This window comes from Meles meles, chromosome 2, assembly GCF_922984935.1.
Source record: "Meles meles chromosome 2, mMelMel3.1 paternal haplotype, whole genome shotgun sequence".
NCBI classification, from domain to species: domain Eukaryota; kingdom Metazoa; phylum Chordata; class Mammalia; order Carnivora; family Mustelidae; genus Meles; species Meles meles.
Genome location: NC_060067.1, coordinates 119,014,904 through 119,037,293, shown reverse-complemented (window position 1 = coordinate 119,037,293; position 22,390 = coordinate 119,014,904). Strand labels below are relative to the sequence as shown.

The following is a 22,390-nucleotide window of genomic DNA, read 5'->3' as shown; positions in this document are numbered from 1 at the left end:
TATTATTTCTTCTTCTATTTTTGATAAAACTTCATGAAGACTTGTCATATTTCTTCCTTAAATTTTTGATAGAATTTACTGAGGAAGTCATTCGGGTCTGCAGTTTTCTTTGTTGGAAAGTTTTTATCATGAATGGGGCCTTTTAGATTTTTGCTTTTATGTATTTTTTATCACTTTTAATAAGGTGTTTTTTAAAGAAATATATTCATGTCATTTAAATTGTCACTATATTGATATGCAGGTTTTCTGGAGACAAAATTCTTTCAGGTTTTGCTTAATGAAGATGTCTTTATTTCCCATTTACTTTGAAGAATATTTTTACTAGAAATATAATTCTAAATTAACAGGTTCATTTTTCTTTGGAATAGTTTAAAGATGTCTTTTGGCTTCATCTTGCATTAACTATATTTAATGAAAAGTCGGCCATAATTGTTTTACCCCTTATGTAATATGATTTTTTTTTAATTATTGAGTGCTTTCAATATTTTCTTTTGCTTTTTGATTTTGGTGTTTCAGGATTCAACCTGCAATGTGCCCAGGCATAATTTCCTTCTTAGGGGTTTCTGAACTTCTTACGTGTTTGAGTTGATTTTGGAAAAATAGTGAAAAGTATTCATCTATTATCTTTCAAAATTTATCTTTGTCCCAATCTCTCTTTTCTCCTTTATTTTTATCTTTATATACTTCAATTAGATATATGTTGTACTGTATGAAAGTGTTCCACAGATCTCAGACACTGTTCCTTTTGTCTACACATGTATCCTTTTTGTCTTTCAGTTTGAGTAATTTCTTTTTTGACCTGTCTTTAAATTAGTTGATTGCTTTCTTCGATATTTCCATGGTGCTATTAAGCTTATCAAATGAGTTCTTTATTGTTGATATCATATTTTTTATATCTAGCATTTCCATTTAATTTTTTAACAGTTTTATCTCTGCTGAAATTCTCTTTGTGGTGAGAAATGTTGCCTGGATTTTCTACCACCTTCAATCATAGTTATGTTAAATTGGCTTTCTAATATATCTAATAACTCAGTCTTTCCTGAATCTTTTCCTATTGATGTTTTCTTTCTTTTTTTTTTTTTTTAAGATTTTATCTATTTATTTGATAGAGAGAAACATGCAAGAGAGGGAACACAAGCAGGGGGAGTGGGAGAGAAGCAGGCTTCCCACTGAGCAGGGAGCCTGATGTGGGGCTCCATTCCAGGACCCTGAGATCATGACCTGAGCTGAAGGCAGACCCTTAATGACTGAGCCACCCAGGCGCCCCTGATGTTTTCTTTCTTAACTATAGGTTACATTTTTTTTTTTAAGATTTTTTATTTATTTATTTGACAGACAGAGATCACAAGTAGGCAGAGAGGCAGGCAGAAAGAGAGGAGGAAGCAGGCTCCCTGCTGAGCAGAGAGCCCAACAGGGCTCGATCCCAAGACCCTGAGATCATGACCTGAGCCGAAGGCAGAGGCTTTAACCCACTGAGCCACCCAGGCGCCCCTAGGTCTGCCTTCAGCTCAGACCATGATCCCAGGGTCTTGGGATCGAGCCCCGCATTGGCTCCCTGCTCAGTGGAGAACCTGCTTCTCCCTCTCCCTCTGCCGCTCCTCCTGCTTGTGTGCTCTCCCTCTTTCTCCGTCTCTCTCAAATTTTAAAAAATAAACTATAGTTGTTTCGCCTTTTATTGGTTTTAACTCAACACAGTCTTTAAATACTTTGACAGCATGATTAGGATTTTCTTGCCAACTAAACTCTCTGAGCACAGACAAAAACTCCAGAGAGTTCTAACCATTCACAACACAGAAGAAAGGCTCTGAACTTTGTACGGTATAAGATCTAAAATTAAGGTGCAGTATCCTGTGCTGCCTTGACATGGGAACCCGGAAGGCCGTAGATGGCCTAACCACAAGTCGTCTTCCCCACTTTGCCCTGGTGGATAAGGTCCTCTGTCAAACAATCCTCTTTATCAAAGGGACCAGGCACACTTCCTGCTTGCCTCTAAGTCATGGCTTTTAATTCCCTGCCAGTCTGTAGAATTATTTAAACAAGCCTAGTGCATCCTCCCAGGGGAGCCAGGAGGCAGCCCACACTCTCATTATGATAAAGTCTTCTTCATGTAGCCCCCTAGCTGTTTATCCTGGTCCTCAGCGCTACCTCTGTGTGACCCTGTATAGTATGTGATGGTGTCCTCCTCAGCGTGAGTGTATGTAAAAACTGCTGCCAGTTTCACCCATCCAGTGTCAGGTGTCATGTGTTCAGCCACCCCCATAACCCCAGGCTGGGAATTCCTCCTCATCAGTGGGGTGAAGAAGAGGTGATCAAAACACAGGGGAAGACCTCCTACTTTACAGTAAGAAAGCATTTTTTAAAACAACGCTGGTGAGTTCTCTTATTTTTCCAGATCCACCTGTGACTTTCTACACCATGAAGATATCTCTCTGAACTTTTGTCTCCTTGCCAGCCTTTTGGGGACCATTGGACTGTAGCCAGTGAAGACCTGGCATGCTTCAAAGCTATTTTTATTTTCTAGTTCTCTTCCCTTTACCCAGCCATTGGAGGGTTAGAGCAGTGACTCAGTGGAGCTCCCTTGATAGTGAAATTTCTAGCTTCTCTATTGGCCTTTTTCTGACAGCCAGGGCAGGGATGGGGGCTGACAACTTGCTGCAACCTTACGAAGGTGAAATCTGAGGTCCTCCATTCAGCCTTTGCTGCAAAGGCGGGGGTGGGATCACATGTTTTCTGTAGATTTGGTGGGGATAGTGCAGAGATTGTCTGACTAGATTCTTGTCTTTGTGAGCTGGCCATTTTTTATTCCTTTTTGGCCTTTTTTGAAACTTTTATTGTGCCATTGTGTTCCCTGTTTGCCCAGTTCTGCAGCACTGGGATATGAGACAGAAAGAAAATTCAGAAAACTCAATGCTGTGGTATTTCTTGGGTCCTCCTAGCAGTATGGCTGTTTTTTCTCTACCTTTCAGGGTCTTCTTATGTTTGTTTGATATATACTGTCAAGGATTTTCAGATGTACTTAGCAGGAGGAAAAAGGAAAAATTATATCTGTTCCATATTTTCAGGAAGAGTCACTCAATGGCTAGACATAAATTGGGAAATGAAATATTGTTATTTTTTATATTTTTAAAAGAAATTATTCTTAATTTCATTTCAAGTGTACTGTTTTCCTTAAATAGAAAATATAAATTAAGCACTAAGATAATGTTGCAAGCTATCAATATAGACTTTTGCTTATGAGGGATATTTGGTCTTGTGTTATCAATGTGTTCTTTATGTTCTTAATCATAAAGTTAAAAATTTGATATTAAGACCAACTATGCTGTGTTTTCTTTCCTGACAAACTAATAATATGCTTCTCTCACTTAATATTAAGAATAATATAATTTATTTTACTTCCATATTTCCTTTCCTACAACCCACTAAGACCTAAATTTTGTTCTTAATTTTAATTTGCACACCTTAGATTTTTTCCTGGCATTACGACTTCCTCATTATCCTTTACTACACAACTCTTAGTCTTTGCTTTGATTCTCATATGCGGGCCTGGTTTCAAAATAACGTATTTAAAACACGTTTTAGGGACACCTGGGTGGCTCAGTGGGTTAAGCCTCTGCCTTCAGTTCAGGTCATGATCTCAGGGTCGTGGGATCAAGCTCCGCATCGGGCTCTCTGCTCAGCAGGGAGCCTGCTTCCCTTCCTCTTTCTCTGCCTGCCTCTCTGCCTACTTGTGATCTCTGCCTTTCTAATAAAAATAAATTAAAAAAAAAAGCACGTTTTAAAAACAGGTGAGGTAGAAACAATGGGCTTTTGAAATTTTATTTAGGGAAGATTGACAAGAGGCAATCTGGTTGAAGGGATATTATAGGAGATTTTTGAAGTTTATTCATAAAGTAAGTATATTGTGTTTATTTAGATTGTTTTTTGTTTCTTTTGTGTGGCTATAAGTTGGAAAAATAGATCCCCTTTTTAACCCTCTGATAGGTGCTATTACTGAAGTACATTCACAGTTTCATCCATTCATTCATTTATTTAACAAATATTTACTGAATGCCAATGAAGCACTGTTCTAGATGCTGGGAATGCCACAGTCTTCTGCTGTCCTGGAGGTTCCATTCTAGCAAATGAAGAAGCATATTATTGTGCTGTCAAAAATAAAGCAATGTCATCTTTTACAGTACTGTACAGAAATTGAAAAAGGCACCCAACCAAAGAGGAAACAAAAAACAAAAAACAAAAGTTTAGACTAAAGGCAAAATTATAAAAACACAAACTTTCCCCACTAATTCCATAAACTCTATTTTAGTCATTAAATTATTAGTGTATCTCAATATATATTTTAGCTGTGAGGTAAAAGCAAAAAATAAAGAAGTTTTTAAAAACCATTGAGAAAATGAATTTAAGACAACTTGTCAATTATTTTCCTCAAACTTCTATAAATTTAGAAGTTTACTACTTCTTTTATGGGATATATTTTTAGATGTGGAAAGAATCAGAATAGGACATAAATATCTGTTCTATCAATTACCATTGTGTTACTCTAGGACATTATTTAACTTCTTTAAACTTAATATTTTTATCAGCAAAAATGAAAGTAGAATACTTACCCACCATTACTGGGAGAATTAAATAATATGCCAAATTTAACTTATCTAGCACGTTTTATGGCTCATGAAAATCTCCCTTAAATCTGTTTCTTTCCCTCCCCCAACCCTTTGACTGCATGCTTGCAACAGCCTTTGTCTATATATACATTCAAAAGGTTTTCAATATTTTCAAGCAAGACAAAATTGAAAAAGGCTTAGAACTTTGTTTTCTGTGATTATTTTTTAGACAGTGACAATTTATGGAAGAGGGTTATAAGAGGTTAGGGCACCTAGGTGGCTCACTCTGTTAAGCATATATGCTTTGGGCTCATGTCATGAATGCAGGGTCCTGGGACTCCAGGTCATGATCCCAGGGTCCTGGGATCCATCAAGCTCCCTGCTCAACAGGGAGTCTGCTTCTCCTTTACCTTTTGCCCTCCATCTACTCATGCTCTCTCTCTCTTTCAGAATAAATAAATAAAATATTTTGATAAATAAATATTTCAAACTATTTTTAAAAACAAGAATTTCTCATGTGAAAAAAGAATGAAGCTGCACAGAAATCCTATTAAGCTATTAGAAGTTATTCTATACCCAAACATTCTATAAGGGATAATATTCTTACAGCCATAAAAATTGCTTTAAATAATACATACCATCATCTGCAAACAATGAAATCCTTAATCTAAGATTCTCTTTTAACTCATTTATATTTCTATTTCAACTTAATAAACATTTTTTCTAGTGATTAGAAAATTGATTCATGCGTATTATAAGGGAAAAAAGAAAAATACAGTGAACACATTATCTCATTACTTAGAGAGAACCCAATTTGCAATATGTATTCAATGCTATATTTGTGATAAATGAAAAATGACTAAAAAAACCTCCTGATAGTACATAATATAATGATAATGTATCATATTATATATCATATATCATAATATAATGAGTTTCATAATTCCTTTCTTTTAAAATTACTCAAAATTAATAAATGGCAATAGGGTAAAACAAACTATAAACAACCTAATGGGCAATGTGGGGTATAGCAAAATGATGGGATACATGTATATGAAACTCTAATGATAGAGTTTCGTCCACAGATAGTATTTAAAGCAGTTAGAAGAATGGATTGAGTACCTTTAGGCAATAATCCTAGAAATACTATTTTTCTTAATTGTTATTTGGTGAGTATTTGTATTTGGTGAGTCTGAGGAAGCAGAATTTGAGATTAGGCCTCTGACAGTTTCTGGAGAAGATATTTTATGTCTCCAATTACAGGGTGATCTATACATCTAAAACCTCCAAATGTGCTGGGGATTCTCTGGAGAGTTACATGGAAAGATGGCTTGATGGACTGATAATGAGATACAGAACCTTTAGCCTTTTGATCACAAGGTCATTTGTAAGCTAGGAAAAGGGTAACCAAAAGTCATTATTGGTCAATACCTTGCAAGAGCAAAATGAATTGCTTAGCTCAGTTCAGTTTTTATTTCCACTTGAGAGCTATTTGTTACCAGTTATAAATCCAATAAATGACCCTTTACCACTAAAGTTCACTTGTCCTGAACAGGATTAAGATGTATTTTACAAACCATGGAAGCCAAAAAAAAAAAAAAAAAATTGTGTGCTATCATTCTGGTTGTTTCTTAAGCTTTCAAGGCAGCCTATTCCTCTGCTTTTACTACATGTAAGAAAATGGATTTAAAATTGTACACTAAATAGAAAATTTTTACTTGGGTTTTCCTGAATTACTGGTTTGCTCTAAGCCAAAGCTAGCTGTTCGTGTCTTTTACAGATAAAGATGCTGTAATGCCTTTTTCTTAGTAGTAAAAAAAAAAAAAAGAAGAAGTTTGTGCTGTGAAAATTATGCAGTTTCATTGCTCTTTTTAGTGATGAATTACTGCCTGGATTGTCTGTGCTGGACCTATTTGCTCTTTTACTAATGCAAGGTTTGTTGGATTGTTCTGGGGTATATATCCAAGAAACAGATGCTTTTTAATTCATATTAAAGTTAATTAGGGTTGCTACTGATTAATATGTGTCTTGGTTTAAATAACTTCTTATTATATATCTCTAATTTGTCAACAATATACTTGTAGAAATAAATGGTAAAAATTAAAGGGAGGAAAAAAGTATTATGACCAAGTAGTTAGTAGTTCAGAGAAAAAGTGGGCCTTGTTTCGAATCCTGGTGCTCTGTATATAGGATTAAGGACAAGAGTATGTATCTATTGTAATACATAATGCAACAGACATAAGGTTTCTTCTTATTTATTTTTTTCTTTTTTTTGGTTATCCAATTCTGAAAGAAAAAATTCTATGGCTGAATATTCAGCAAAAGCCTAATGCTTGGCACAAAATTGGCGGAAAGATTAATTACACATAGATCTGAGCTTCAGATAACATAACAGACCATAAGAAGGTAGAGAGCCAAGAATATTCTTGCTTTGTAATCTCAGCACCTAAGAGAGTACCTAGCTGAAGCTGACTGAGTGTTTGGGTAATTACTGAAAGAATGAAAGAGTGGATGAACTGTTATAATGTGTTATTTATATGTCCAAAGAGTCTGCTGTGGAATTTTTTTACAGATGAGAGAGCTTAATTGAAGCCTGAAAATCAGAGATTTGCTATAGTAGTGAAATCATAAATCCTATGAAGAATCTCTACTAGGAAAACAACCATAGAAAAGTCTTTAATCAATTTAGTTCTCTATTACCTAGAGCTAATATCCTTTTGCACCACAGTAGAAGTACAAAAGCATTATATATGAGTCCATTTTAATCTATTTTCACATGACTTCATTTTTCTTCATCTGTTATTATCCAAAATTCTTACTATTCATTCCATAAACTGGTTTTGAGAAGTTCTAACAGCAAAATTTAAAGTAAGTTCCATATATACCTGTATAATTCAATAATTTATACTTCTCTTTTTTTGTATTACTTATCATCACTGAGCTTAACTTCAAGTAATACTTTGGCAGAAGCATATTTATAAAAATAGGGAGATATATATATATATATATATATTTTTTTTTTCATAGTTCAGCCTGTGATGTGTAAAAGGTTAGGGACTCTGTCAATGAGCTTTTGTTTGTTGTGCATGCATATAAGCATTTGAACAAAATGTGATTTTCTGGATGGGGCACAGTGGAAAAGAAACATCATAATTTCTTTTTCTCAGCTTCCCTGTGTAGTAGAACAAAATGTTAAACTCCTTGATCCAGTTCATCCAAACAAAATTCCATACTCTCTATCATCAATGTGAAATTTCTCTTCAAATCAGCAACCAATGAAACATGAGCAGACATAGGAAAGAAAAGTTACTTCATGTTTTTCTCATGGATTTCCCTGATAATAATTGCCTGTGTTTTCCCATTTACCCTTAGCTTTGTCAGACACCCTTCACCACCTCCATAGATCCATCCCACCCGAGGTCACAGATCACACAAAACCTACAGAAACAGGAAATCAAACTTCCTGAGTCCACTACAAAACACAGAAACCTATTTCCTCTGCACATCTCAAATTGGCAAAGCTCTGTCTTAGCGGAGTCAGTGTGGAAGCAGCTGTTGAAAAGACTAGAAGGACTGTATCTCCCAATTTCACATGAGCTTTCTTGCTACAAACTACTAAGATGAAGAGAGCAAAGCTATTTATTCTGCTTTCTAGTTTATGGAATGGGGGCTTTGGGCTTATCAACACCACGCATACTTGGACTACCCCTGAGGATGCAAGCTCCCAGGAGAACATGGCCTCTGCTACGGTTTCTCTAAATGAAATGCTGCCAACTCCTCAGATCATGTCAGCTGAGATAGCCGCAATTCCTGAGGCAAGAACCTTTGAAGAGAGTCTTCTAAAATCAACACCGCCTCCCTCAGAAACAGGCACACCTGCTGAGGGTGTGGGAAACCAAACTCTCACACCCCCAGAGAAGACAGAAGGGGTACTGAAGTTACAGCCTCTTGCCCTCCCAACCAAACCTAGCCTCAAGTTCAGCCCAAGAGCAGAGTCAGTGGTCCTTTCCAACTCTACAATGAAATTTCTTCAGAGCTTTGCCAGAAAGTCAAATCAACAAGCCATCTCTCCCAACGCAGATGCAGGCGGCCTGGGAAAGCGGTCCCCACGGGAAACATACCTCAGCAGAGGTGACAGCAGTGGAAACCAGAAAACCAACTACCAAAAATCAAGTTTTGAAACAACTAGAGGAAAGTAAGAAAGATTCTTTTCTTTTCTTTTCTTTTCTTTTCTTTTCTTTCTTTCTCTCCTTAACTATAAAGTCTGTGAGATTGCAAGCTAACAGTTTCTCACTCTCAGAAAATGTTTTCATGTTCAGGATGAAATTGGATCACATTTCAGTTAGATAAGGTATTTAAGCGTTACTTTATCTAATGTAGAAAAGATGAACCAAAAAAATGCAGCAATTTTGTTTTAATTGAACTGATCATAGTCATTTATAATGGAGCTTTTACTTGAGATGCTCACTAACAAACACTGTAATACTACAGTGATTGTTAGTTGCTTATTCAACTCAAGGGTATGTTGGTGGGCCTCAGAAGGACACCCACAATATGAAAGAAAAGATGACAATACAGCGAGACGTGAACAGATTTAAAAATTGACAGAGCCTGGTGCTGTTGAAGGTATAACTCTCAAGATCAAACCAAGCAGAGCTGGGGTGGAATCCCGGATCCAGTAATGTCTCGGTTGGTGACTTTGAGCAAGTTAATGGGGCTCCCTGATACTGCCTTTTTTCCTACGTAAAATACAGAGATGGTATGGGGGTACGGATAAAAATACCAAGTTCACAGAGTGATCCTGCAAGGTTCGTATTAATCGAACATACTTAGATGCATGCTTCTCACAGAACAGGTGCTAAGAAACATATTTTACTAGTACTCTTATATTGAGTTATGCCATTATCATGAATGTGATGAGTAGAAAAGCCCATTTTTCAAATGGATTTTGATTTAAAATTCAAGCAAAGTCTATGTGAATTGTTGAAGTAAAAAAATAAAAAAACTTTTAAAAGTACTGTTAGGGAAGACTTTCCAAAGGGCCCCCAAAATACTAAAATAAACAAACAAACAAAATAGCTGTGAAAAATGCAGGCCAATGTTTTTATTTGTTTAATGTTAAGAGCAATCTGTTTGGAATACTAGTAGTTTAGTGTTATGAAACTAAACTTTCAAATACCTTTTACCTACAACAAAATAATTTCAAGACATCAAATAATGCCTTGGGATCTTAGTTGAATTAAACATCTCACTAATATATAACATAGTTTAAGGTAATGATAGTAGATTACACCTGCTCTGTGAGAGGCATCATGTCAAAGCTCTTATTGATACTGATAAGAGTATCAGTGTTCTTGATACTGATAACAATATCAGATATTGATATTGATACTGTTATTGGTATTGATATGATGAGGAGACACTGGGAAGAACATAAGCCAATAGATTCATATCTATGTATTCTTTATTATTTAAATCCCATTATTTCATTATATTTCAAAGGTTATGGAATTTTTAAAAATATAAAAGTAAATATGATTCTAACTAAATATTTATTTACTTAGTGGAATTTAGAACAATAGCAATGTACTATAAAACTAATGTTACAGATTACAAAATGTTCAACTTAGGTTGGGTAAACTATGCCTATAACAGACATTTTAACATATAAATTAAACTTTTTCACGTTGAGGGACAACAGAATGTGTGGTCTATTAAATGATGATAGCAAATGCCATGTCACTTACATGATCATTTCTATTAGTCATATTTTATTAGACTGTATGATTTTATTTTTTAAACCAATTATATAGAACTCTTAGTACTCATTGAAAATGATTACGAATTTTTCAAAGATGCTGTCATCAAGATATTTTTCAATAGAATATGAAATATAATGAAAACAAGCAGGAAAATTCACATTAAAATGTCACATTTTATATAGTATCATTTCATAATTAGAACTAGTAATTGATCATTTGAGAAATACTCACTTTTAAATAAATGCTAGTTGTTTTATTATGTGCCTAACACTGTTCTAGTTTCTAAGGACACATAGAATTTTTAAAATAAGAATGATTCTGCCTGCAGGGATATGTCTTATAAAAACCGAGCAATAACATATCTGTCAGATTTCTAAAAACTCAATATGTGTTAGGAGGAAACAAGATGTTAACGTTGTAACCTGCCAAACAACGTCATCCCATGGATTTTCCAAAGAAAATACACATATATTTTTCTTCAATCATTTGATCACTACTGTAACTTCATGAAGAAGATTCTGTTATTATTTCTTTCAGAGAGACTAAGTAATTTAACTAAGGTCACTTAAAAGTAAATCTCAGGGCAGAGATTCAAACCCAGCTGGCAGGCTTCAGTGATGTAGCCCTACGTTATACTCCTTTCAACCCCTACGTTATACTCCTTCAGCAAATGCAATCTGCTCTCCCAAGTGGGTAAATGAGAGTGACTAGTTTATGCCCCTGCTTATGAGCCCTCAGAGGCTATTCTTTGCTTCCATAACAAAGCTCAGATCCTTACACAGTTAACCATACAATGCCATCTTTGATCTGTCTTCTGCCTACCTCCCGAGCCTTGTCTTTGACATTCTGGCCAGTAAAATTTGTAGGTCTCTGGTCCACAATATGTTATTAAACCTGTCTTTGTTTCCTGTTCATCCTTCTGGCTAACATGGCCTTTTCCCATCATCCTCTTCCTTTACACCCAATAATAATAGCTCCAGAAAGCCTTCTCAGGCTGTGAGGTGCCCCTTCTAACTTTCATAGAGCTTTCCTTGAATTCTTTTATCACTGCACTTACAATAGTGTATTATAATTACAGTGAACTTTGTGATCTCCTTTCTTATAGAGACATATTTGAATGCTAACAAGGTCTCTGGGTTATAATAGGTATACAATAAATATTTAACAAGCTGAATGTAAAATTTATGGATTAATATTTGAATATAAAGAAGAATCTTTCCCAAAGAAATACTCTTGTTTCTCTATGATAAAATCTAGATGATTCGTTTTAGGTTTTCCTTGTTGGGCTTGTTTTGTTTTGTTTCATTTTTCATTACTGCTCTTGGAATTTTATAGTGATTCTAGGTAAAAGGAATCCTCTGTCTATAGAATTTTGCTGGCATATTCTTGTCTCATCTCGTACTCTCTTGGTCTTAGTGCGGCAGAATCTCTTGGCTACCCCAGAGCTGTGGTTTACTATCTGGTAGAGAGGTTGTTGATCAGCGAATGGACTCTGAAATAGGCAGGATTTTAAAAAAGACATTAGAATTAACCTATTATTATTTGTGGAGGACCTAATCTTTCCCAAGCATTGTGTTCGTTTCAAGGGTAAAATAGTGAACAAAACGGCCACCTCTTCTGCCCTCATGGAGTCTATATTCCAATGGGAAGGACATGAGGAGGAAAAACAGTGACTCACAAAGGCTGATATTGAAACCGAATGGTGGTAATCATTCTGAATGACGCTTATGAGAGTATGTGACAGAGTGAATGACCTACCTTGAAGGTGAGTAGACCTTCCCTGAGAAGATACTAGGTTAAATGAGGTATAGATAGATATCAATTGCCTAATTAACTTCTCCCACAATCCCAACCCTGTACACACCTATGTGAATCTTCATCATCTCAGGTAATGTCTAGCTCCCTAACAAGAAACCCTTGATATATCCATGACATTTTTCTTTCCCTCCTAACTTTTATCTAACATATCAAGACTTCTTCTTGGTACTCCTTCCAGTATATCTCAAATCCCTCTCTACCCTCACTATACCATCCTTTCCTAGTCACCATTATCTACCACCAGACTCCTAGCTTGTCCACATATTACCACTCTTGCCCCTTGTAATTCATGTTCCATACAAGCGAGAGATCCTTTCAAATTTTTTTTAAATAAATTTGACATATATCATTGTGTAAATATAAGGTGTTAAAACTTTTAAATCAGATTAATGAATTTCATTTGATATAAGACTTCAACTTTTGTGATACATTATTTCATATACTATAAGAAAGAAAAGTATGACATTATTTCTTAGAATTTTTAGACTTACTTATCTCTTAGAGATTATTTTATATATATGTATATATACATACATGTATATACATATACACATGTCACTCTTTTGTGACTTAAAATGAAAATGTAAATGAAACTGGTTAAGGTGTCTCTAAGGCAATGGCAATAACTACTGTTTGATAAGAGTGACTGAAATATGTCATTGATTTTAAAATATATTCTTGATTTCAATATTCTTGATTTGCCTTAAAATTTGTGGAATTTAACATTTTGCTCACATGCTAAAAATCTCTCAGTAGCTTTTCTTTTCATTTAGAATGAAATACTAAATTCTCACCCTGGCCCATAGGGTCTTGCTTGATATGACTCCTGACTTTCTCTATGATCTCATCTTCATCACACTCCGAAGTTCATTCAACTTCTTTTCCTCTGGCCACACTGACCTCTCTTGGTACTGACCTTGTCCAGTTTATATGCATCTCAAGGAAACTTCTTGTTTGCTCTTGCTAGAATGCTTTTCTTTCAGTGTACAGAAAGAGAGAATTCTTTTCCTCATGTGTCTTCATCTTTAATGTCCCTTGTCAATGAAAACTCTAACTGGTGTAAATTTGCATTCTTATTGTATCACCCTTATTTTTTCTTCATGGCACTGATGTGAAATTATTAAGTTTATTTATGGAGACAGCTGTGTCTTTTCAGTCTTTCTGTGATAAAACATACTTCCCATGAAAATGAGAACCTTGCCTTTCTTTTTTTGTTTGTTTGTTTTAAGAGTAGGATTTAGTGATCCATCACTTACCTATAACACCCAGTGTTCATCACTAGTGGCCTCCTTAATACCCACCATGGATATAGCCAATCTACCCCCACTTCCCTTCTGGCAACCCTCAGGTTTCTTTATAGTTAAGAGTCTCTTATGGTTCACTTCCCTCTCTCTCTCTCTTTTTTCCTTCCCCTATGTTCATCTGTTTTGTTTCTTACATTCTATATATGAGTGAAATCATACAATGTTTGTCTTTAACTCACTTATTTCACTCAGCATAATACATTGTGGCTCCATCCATGTTGTTGCAAATGACAAGATTTCATTCTTTAAAAAAAAAAAAGATTTCATTCTTTTGATGGCTGAGTAATATTTCATTGTATATATATACCACTTCTTTATCCATTCATCACGTGGTGGATGCTTGGGTTCTTTCCATAGTTTGGCTATTGTTGATAATGCTGCTACACATATTGGGGTGCATGTATCTCTTCAAATCAATATTTTTATTTCCTTTGGGTAAATGCCTAGTAGTGCAATAACTGGGTCAGAAGGAAGTTCTATTCTTAACTTTTCAAGGAATCTCCATATTGTTTTCCACAGTGGCTACACCAGTTTGCATTCCCACCAACAATGTAAGAGGTTTCCCGTTTCTCCACATCCTAGCCAATATCTGCCCTTTCCTGTGTTGTTCATTTTAACCATTCTGACAGATGTGAGGTGGTATCTCTTTGTGGTTTGATTTGTATTTCCTTGATGATGAGTGATGTTGAGCATCTTTTCATATGTCTGTTAGCCATTTTTACATCTTCTTTGGAAAAAGGTCTGCTCATATCTTCTGCTCCTTTCTTAACTGGGTTATTTATTTTTTGGGTGTTGAATTTGGTAAAAAAATTTTTTTAAGATTTTATTTATTTATTTGAGAGGGAGAGAGCGAGCATGAGAGGAGAGAAGTCAATGGGAGAAGCAGACTCGTGGGACTCGATCCTGGGACTCCAGGATCATAACCTGAGCCAAACGCAGTTGCTTAGCCAACTGAGCCACCCAGGTGCCCAAATTTGGTAAATTCTTTATAGATTTTGGACATTAGCCATTTATCAGATATGTTGTGTGCAAATATCTTCACCCATTCTATAGAGTGCTTTTAGTTTTGTTCTTTGGGTGGATTTGGAGTTCAGGGAAGAGATCAAGACTATAGATATAAAACTGGAAAATATGAAAATATTGACACTTGGCTAAGGAGAGCTTTTTGTTTGTTTTTATTTGTTTGCTTTTGTGGTTGGTTGATTGGTTTGTTTTAATGAAAGGGAGGAGAGAATAGAATAGAAACCAGGGTTAGTGAGAGATTTTTCTACTTTTTTGTTTTTATTTTATTTTGAATACATAATTGTCATAAATATGGTAAAATATTAATGAAACATGCCAGAAACGAAATAAAAGTTGAATACCGATTAAGACGACCATCTTATTTGGTAAGTTTAATGACCTTTCTTTTAGAACTTTATTTATTTACTCTTTTTCTATAAGCTACAAAACTTGTTTTGTGTACAAATAGGTAGCTTACTTTAAATGAATTATGACTTCTAAAATAATGTTTAAAATGGCAAGTGCTCTAAATCTTTCACTAGATCGCTTTAAGTAAAAATTTTGAACACATTAAAAATATATTTAAAATTACAAAAACTAACCATTACATTAATTCTACTATTGTAATATGCATTTTTCTACTTATTTCTGTGAATTGTAGTTTTGGGTGTAAAAATCTGATCAACTAAATTTATGTATTGTCTCAGTTCCTTGAGACTGCTATACCAAAATAACACAGACTGGATTATAAACAACAGAAATTTACTTCTCACAGTTTTGAAAACTGGATGTCTAAGATTAGCATGGGCAGGGGACAACCCTTTTCTGGGTTTCCAGATTTCAAACATAAAAGAAGGTATGAGAGAATCTCTCTAGGGCCTCTTTAATAAGAGCACTAATCCCAGAGATGCCTGGGTGGCTCAGTCAGTTAAGTGTCTGCCTTTAGCTCAGGCCATGATCCCAGGGTCCTGGGATTGAGTCCCACATTAGACTCCCTGCTCAGCGGGGAGCCTGCTTCTCCCTCTGCCTGCCACTTCCTCTGCTTGTGCCTTCTTTCTTTCTCTCCCTATAACAAACAAATAAATAAAATCTTAAAAAAAAAAACCAACAACAAGAACACTAATCCCATCAAGTGGGCACTGCTGTCTCCCAATGGCCCCAGTCCCAATATTTTTATACTGGGCATTTGGATTTCAACATATAAATATTGGGAGGACACAAACATTCAATCTATGTCATGTGATTTTGCAAAGTTATTATCAAATCTAATAGCATCCGAAGGGGATTACTCTCATAAGCTGTAATATTCTTAAGAGAAACATACCATTATGTTAAAGAGTATGTTCTTAAATTTCCTTGGGAAATAAATGCATCTACCAGATTACTGCCAGTGAAAACCAATACTCAGTGGACAATATTCTGTGTCTTAATTTTGTCTCATTAATCATTTCCTTTTATTTCATTCCTTTGATATTTCTCCTCCCTAAATTACTACTGGATATATAAATACATACTGTATTACACATGCTAGAATTTAATGAGTGCTTATATAATCCTAGGTGATTAAATGAGAAATTTTTGTATTTCCTTTTGGCTTTTTCAATATGAAAATATTATTTTAAACATTTATTATTTAAGACAAAATGCTAAAAGAGTCAGTTTACAGGAATAACTGGAGTAAGTATAGAATTAAGCATCATAGCATCTGTTAGCGTGCCTTTTCTGAGGCTTTCTGGTCTGCACACTGGGAGAGCCTGACACCTACTGGAATAGAAGCAGTTTACAATGTTCCCGAATAGGCTGAAGTCAGATTGTGAGGAAAAGAAACAAAAAATAAAATAAAATTAGGTAAAATAAAACAAATTTATGAAAAAACTATTATATTTAAATAACTTTAAGAATTATTACTTATAAATATATAAATATATATTGTATATATAATATGTTCTACATTTCTAAATCAATCTGTCTCTTAAAAATATACTATCATTAGCTTTAAAATTAAAAAAAAATAGGTTGGACTAAATTGCTCAAACTCTAAGGAATGGGGACACATTCAGCTCATTCTCCTAAAATTTTGCACTGAAAATATTATATATACACAATAATTTGTGACTCTGAACACTGTATAATCCTCTATCATCAAAAATTCAATTACATTTACCATACACTGCCCACGATGGAAGGCAAATTAATGATGTCTGACAAAAGACTTTAATTGCAAAAGTTGGTATGTAAAAAAAAAAGTTTATTCTTAAAACCTAAATTAACCAGAAAGTCAAAGTATCAGAATATTAGAAATTCCCCATGATCTGAGCATTGTGTGATTGCCTTTCAAAATTTGTTTTTAAAAATGTTTTATTTCCGGGGCGCCGGGGTGGCTCAGTGGGTTAAGCCTCTGCCTTCGGCTCAGGTCATGATCTCAGGCTGCTGGGATCGAGCCCCACATCGGGCTCTCTGCTCAGAAAGAAGTCTGCTTACCACCCCCCTCCCCGCCCCCGCCTGCCTCTCTGCCTACCTGTGATCTTTCTCTGTGTTTAATAAGTAAATAAAATATTTTTTAAAAAAAGTTTTATTTCCTTATTTATTTTTTAAGTTTATTTGCCAGAGAGAAAGAGTGTACAAGCAGGAGGAGAGGCAGGCAGAGGGAGAAACAGGCTCCCCGCTGAGCAGGAAGCCCTACATGGGGCTCCATCTCATCAGGACCCGAGCCAAAAGCAGATGATTAACTGACTGAGCCACGCAGGTGTCCCACTTCTAAATACATTTTTACATGATTCTTTTATAAAACTAATACTTCTATCCAAGTTAAATATTATGTAGAATTTTGAAAAACATGGATTATATAAAAAGGTACTTAAACTAAAATATTAATGAATTACAAATAAAATTTTGTTTGAAAATAAGTTGTTTTCTTAAGGAGATTAATATCTAGACAAACTTACTTTTGGACTACTAGCCAAACTAAATATAAAAAGTCTGTTTTATGGTTTCACTGTTTTGTGGAGCATAACAAAGAACATGGAGGACATGGGGAGATGGAGAGGAGAAGGGAGTTGAGGGAAATTGGAAGGGGAGATGAACCATGAGAGACTATGGACTCTGAAAAACAACCTGAGGGTTTTGAAGGGGCGGGGGTGGGAGGTTGGGGGAACCAGGTGGTGGGTAATAGAGAGGGCACGTATTGCATGGAGCACTGGGTGTGGTGCAAAAACAATGAGTACTGTTATGCTGAAAATAAATTAATTAAAAAAAAAGAGAGAGAACTGTGAAAAAAAAATAAAGAGATGGTATAAAAAAAGTCTAATGTTTTACTCATGTGTGATTTACATTAAGAATCGTTACTAAATCTAAGTACTTACTTTCAATTTCTATTATTTCTTCTTTCATATTGTGTATATGTCTATTTCCTTTGGAGTACTTTCTCATTCATGACTGGTGAACTCATGTAAATTCTAGTCTCTCAAATTAATAATTTGATAAAGGTGTTCTTATTATAGTTCGATTAAAAAATAAGGACTTGTATAAAATAAAGATTTCATAACATTTGGGAAGTATTTATGTTCATAATTTTTTAAGACTATAGAAACATTTTGGGGTGTCTGGCTGGCACAGTTGTTAAGTGTCCAACTCTTGGTTTCTGCTCAGTTCAGGAACTCAGGGTGGTAAGATCAAACCCTATGTGGGGCTCCACACTCAGCAGGGACTCTGCTTGAAGATTCTCTCCCTCAGCCCCTCTTCCTGCTTATACCGTCCGTTTCTCTCTCCCTTAAATAAATAAATAAATAAACAAATAAATAAATAAATCTTTTTTATTTATATATATCCATATATATATAAAATATCTATATCCATATATATGGAAAAAGCATATATATCCATATATATGTGTATATATATATTCTATGAGCTAAGATCATCATGTGATCTGAACATAAAGGATGATGATGATGTTCTGTAATGGTTTTCTGGAAATTATTTTTATTATTATTATTTTAAAGATTTTATTTATTTATTTGAGAGAGTATGAGCAGTGAGGGAGGAGCAGTGTGGGAGGCAGAGGGGAAGGAGAAAATGTATACATATATACACACATACACACACACATAATGTATATCTATATAAGCAATTACGGTTAAGATAAATTTATCAGGTCATTAGAGAAGTGAAAAAGGAGTCGTGTGTCTCTATTTGCATGTATGACAAAAATCGGGAGATATATAAATATATTAGTAGATACACAGTTACCTAGTCTCTCGGTAAAAATTCCTACTAACTCTCTGAATCATGTAATCAGCAGCAGCAGTGATTTATATTAATTCATTTGGTCTCACAACAGCCCTGTGAGATAGGTTATATTATTATACTTACTATATAGAAGGGAAGCCACATGTAATGAACAAGCTAATGGCTGAAAACAGTAGAGTCAAAATCTCAAAGTAGACAGTCTGGCTCAAGCATAAGTCAACAACTATGTTACCTGCCCCTCTAGTCAAGGAAACTTTTCCTTATTATTTTGTTTGGCTTATATAAGTATCCCAGTCTCTGCTCCTCCTCTTCTGCTTCATTCAGGGAAAAAACAGAAACAAAAACTCCAGACACAGAAATGCAATCTCTTCTTCATTTGCCAGCATGTGTGGAGTAGAAGGAGAATGAAAACCTTGTTCAGGAGGCAGCCCTTCATCATCAGAAATGACCTTCTAAGTCTGACTTACAGAGGGGGGCAAAACTGTGTTTATGATGGTCGTGAAACTGAGAGAAACCCCTCCTTTCCCTATTCTTCCCTTTCTGTCTTTCTCTCTTTTCACCATTCATACTGTAGCATGTGGCAGAATTCCTTTCCTTTTTAAGTCAGAATAATATTCCATTGTAGATAGATAGATGATAGATACCTATATATCACATTTTTAAAAGATTTTATTTATTTATTTATTTATTTTATTTATTTATTATAGAGTGAGAGAGAGATTTATTATAGATAAATTTATTTATCCATAATAAATTTATTTATTATAAATTTATCTATAATAAATATATAGAGATAAATATAATAAATATAATAAATTGATTATAGAGATATTTATTATAGAGTGAGAGAGAGAGATAGTGAGAGAGAGAGCACAAGCAAGGGAATGGCAGGCAGAGGGAGAGGGAGAGGAAGAGGGAGAAGCAGGCCCCCCCACTGAGCAGGGAGACCAATGTGGGGCTTGATCTCAGGACCTTAGTTAGGTTCATGATCTGAGCCTAAGGCAGCCACTTATAGGACTGAGCCGCCCACGCGCCCCAGTATATGTCACATTTTGTTTATCCATTCATCTGTCCATAGGCACTTTGATTGTTTCCACCTTTTGGCTATTGTTGTCCATGAAATTTTAATGATGTTGTTAAATTAGGATAGTGTGCTAGGGAGAACATTGACTCTGGTTGGTGGTGTTATCTGAAAACTGGTGTTTTGTTTTGTTTATTTGTTTGTTTACAAACTTAGAGCACATATTTATCCTCAGGAACTTAGTAATTGAACTACTGAACCACGTAAGGCTTTATTTCATTATTACTGACATCAACAAAATTAGGCTTGTTAGGATATATTCTTGCTTTTGATATTTATTTTGCTTTTAAAAAGAATTACTTTTTACTAATTTGTAGGAGAGAGAGGGGCAGAAAGAGAGAGAAGAAATTGACCACATACGTTACTGAGTTAAGAAATGATCAGGTTGGATTTACAAAAGTAGTAAACACTTGTCATTAAAAACACATGACTACTTTTGATATATTTAGGATATGTTTATATTACTAATCATCATTGAATTTGGTGGGGATTTAATTGCTATGTGTTTTAGGGGTTTAGTGTATGATGGTGTGCTATACCATAATTTCATAATTTTGCTGTAAGTGATGGACAAACTTAGCTCAGGTGGTTTTATTGGAATATATTTCCATGCAATCATTGCCTTGTAATTAGAACAAAAGTGTTCCTCATAAGATAAATGAGTGGCAACATGAACGAACTATTCTTTTGTGAAGGATCAACAAATATTCTTATCTACAAATTAAATCCCATGGGAAACAGTCCTTTCCTTGAGGCATTTATGAATTCATTAATACATGTATATATTTTTATCATTTGTTTGTAGACACCTTTAGGTACAAGGTAAAGAATGATTCTCAAGTCAAGGAGACATAGGTGTTTGTTAGGTGAGGTGTGGGAACTGATAGGAAAGTTGCAAAATAATCCCTTTCTCTGAGAATGTTTTTTCAGAGGTAGCCGTGTCTGTGTTTCATTTTCCTCTTGTTCCTCTTTGAATCCCTAAATCCTCTAAATAGGAGATGGCAGGAAACAAAATCATAAAGTCCCTTCACTTCATAAAGTCTCCCAAACACAAAATCTTCTCCAACTTCCTAGGGAAAAATTATTCACCATTGGCTAATTTATGGTGGAGACTTTGCTTAATTTGAAGTCCAGTGAATATCCACAGTTCCTATTATTTTCATGTTATTATGTCAATTCAAGCCACAGGTTATCAGTATACAAGTTTGAACATTCTGCCTTTTACGATAAGATGGCAAGCAATTTATCAATATGAGTTTTAAGGACTAATATAAATGGACGCTGTTCATTGGTCGATTGTTGTCTTTTATTTTTTATTTTTTGTCTTTTTTTGTCTTTTATTTCTTAAAGAAAATATTTGTTCTGGTCATTATTTAAATGACTCCTTTGTTGCTCAGTCTACTCTCGGCTCAGGACAAGAATGTATATGAATGGGTCACAGACTGGTCAGGTTATGCTTCAAATGGCAAATCACTAATTAATGGAACATTTTTTTTAATTTGGTCTTTTTACTAGATCCCTGGGAGACCGGGTTTCTAAAACATTTCAGTCAAAATTACAGTATAGAGTAGACTGTTTATTTACGATGCTTCTCTTAGTTCATTATCCACAAGACTTCGAGTTATTTAAGTCCAGCTAGAATCCTTTTTCTTCCTTCTATTTTGCATGGTCTGCAATGGGCTGATCTTCATAAGTAACCAAAGCTGCCTGGTTTTCCCCTAGAACAAACCTTTTACATATTAACTTGGAAAATCCAAAGAATCAATACAAGCTTTTTTCCGTACATGCTGCAGCACAAAAGAGACAGTGTTATTACCCTTAAAGAGAATCCCAAATGCAGTCTGCTGTTTGGAGGGAGACAACCCCATGGAAAGCTGAACACTTCAAAGTAGCTGCTCTCCGTCCACCATAATCCGTCTAGAAAGGTACAAAGGATTTTTAGATTTCAGCAAAATTCTTGTCTGGGATCATTACATTTGCCTTTATACTGCCTGTCACCATCTTACCATGCTTAATTTTCTATTTTTAAACTTATATTTTCCAATAATTTTGTTTTAAAATTTCTATTTACATTTTTAACATCCCTTAATGAGCTCATTTCATCAGTAGCATACACCTAATTACGAGTCACACCAGGAGTTCTTGGGCTGTGGGTAGTTCTTCCAATTTGCACTGGATCAAAGATTGCTGGGCCATGAGCAATCTGCTGGTCTACTTTTTGCCTACTCGACCCTTTCAGTCATGAGATTGCCTTAATATTTAGGAATTTGAAAGATCTCTGCAGGTGACACTGTGATTCAGTCTCACGACAGATACCTGTATCTATCATCTATCGATCAGTCAATCCACCATCCATCCAGCTGTCATCTCTTTTTCCAAAGCCCAGGGTATGTAGGGATGGTGATACTTTTTTTTCTGTCCTGCCTTGTACACCTCCCTCAACACTCATGCAGCCAATTCAGGTGACAGACTATTTAACTGCTTCTGTTGAAGCTGCTCATTCTCTAAAATTAGGATGATCAGCGAATTTGCATAAGAAATCTAATTCACATTTTAAAGTCTCCCTTTTTGTGG

At 35.1% G+C, this 22,390-nt stretch overlaps 1 protein-coding gene across 1 annotated transcript in view; it reads left to right on the top strand.

Moving 5' to 3' along the window:
* Nucleotides 1-8,138: 8,138 nt before the first annotated feature.
* The window catches only part of MMRN1 (multimerin 1), a 59,284-nt gene continuing 45,032 nt past the window's right edge, over nt 8,139-22,390 (top strand). The window contains exon 1 of the mRNA XM_045984417.1: nt 8,139-8,796. Coding sequence (XP_045840373.1) covers nt 8,222-8,796 — 575 coding nt within the window. The 5' untranslated portion in view covers nt 8,139-8,221. The remainder of the gene's footprint in view (nt 8,797-22,390) is intronic.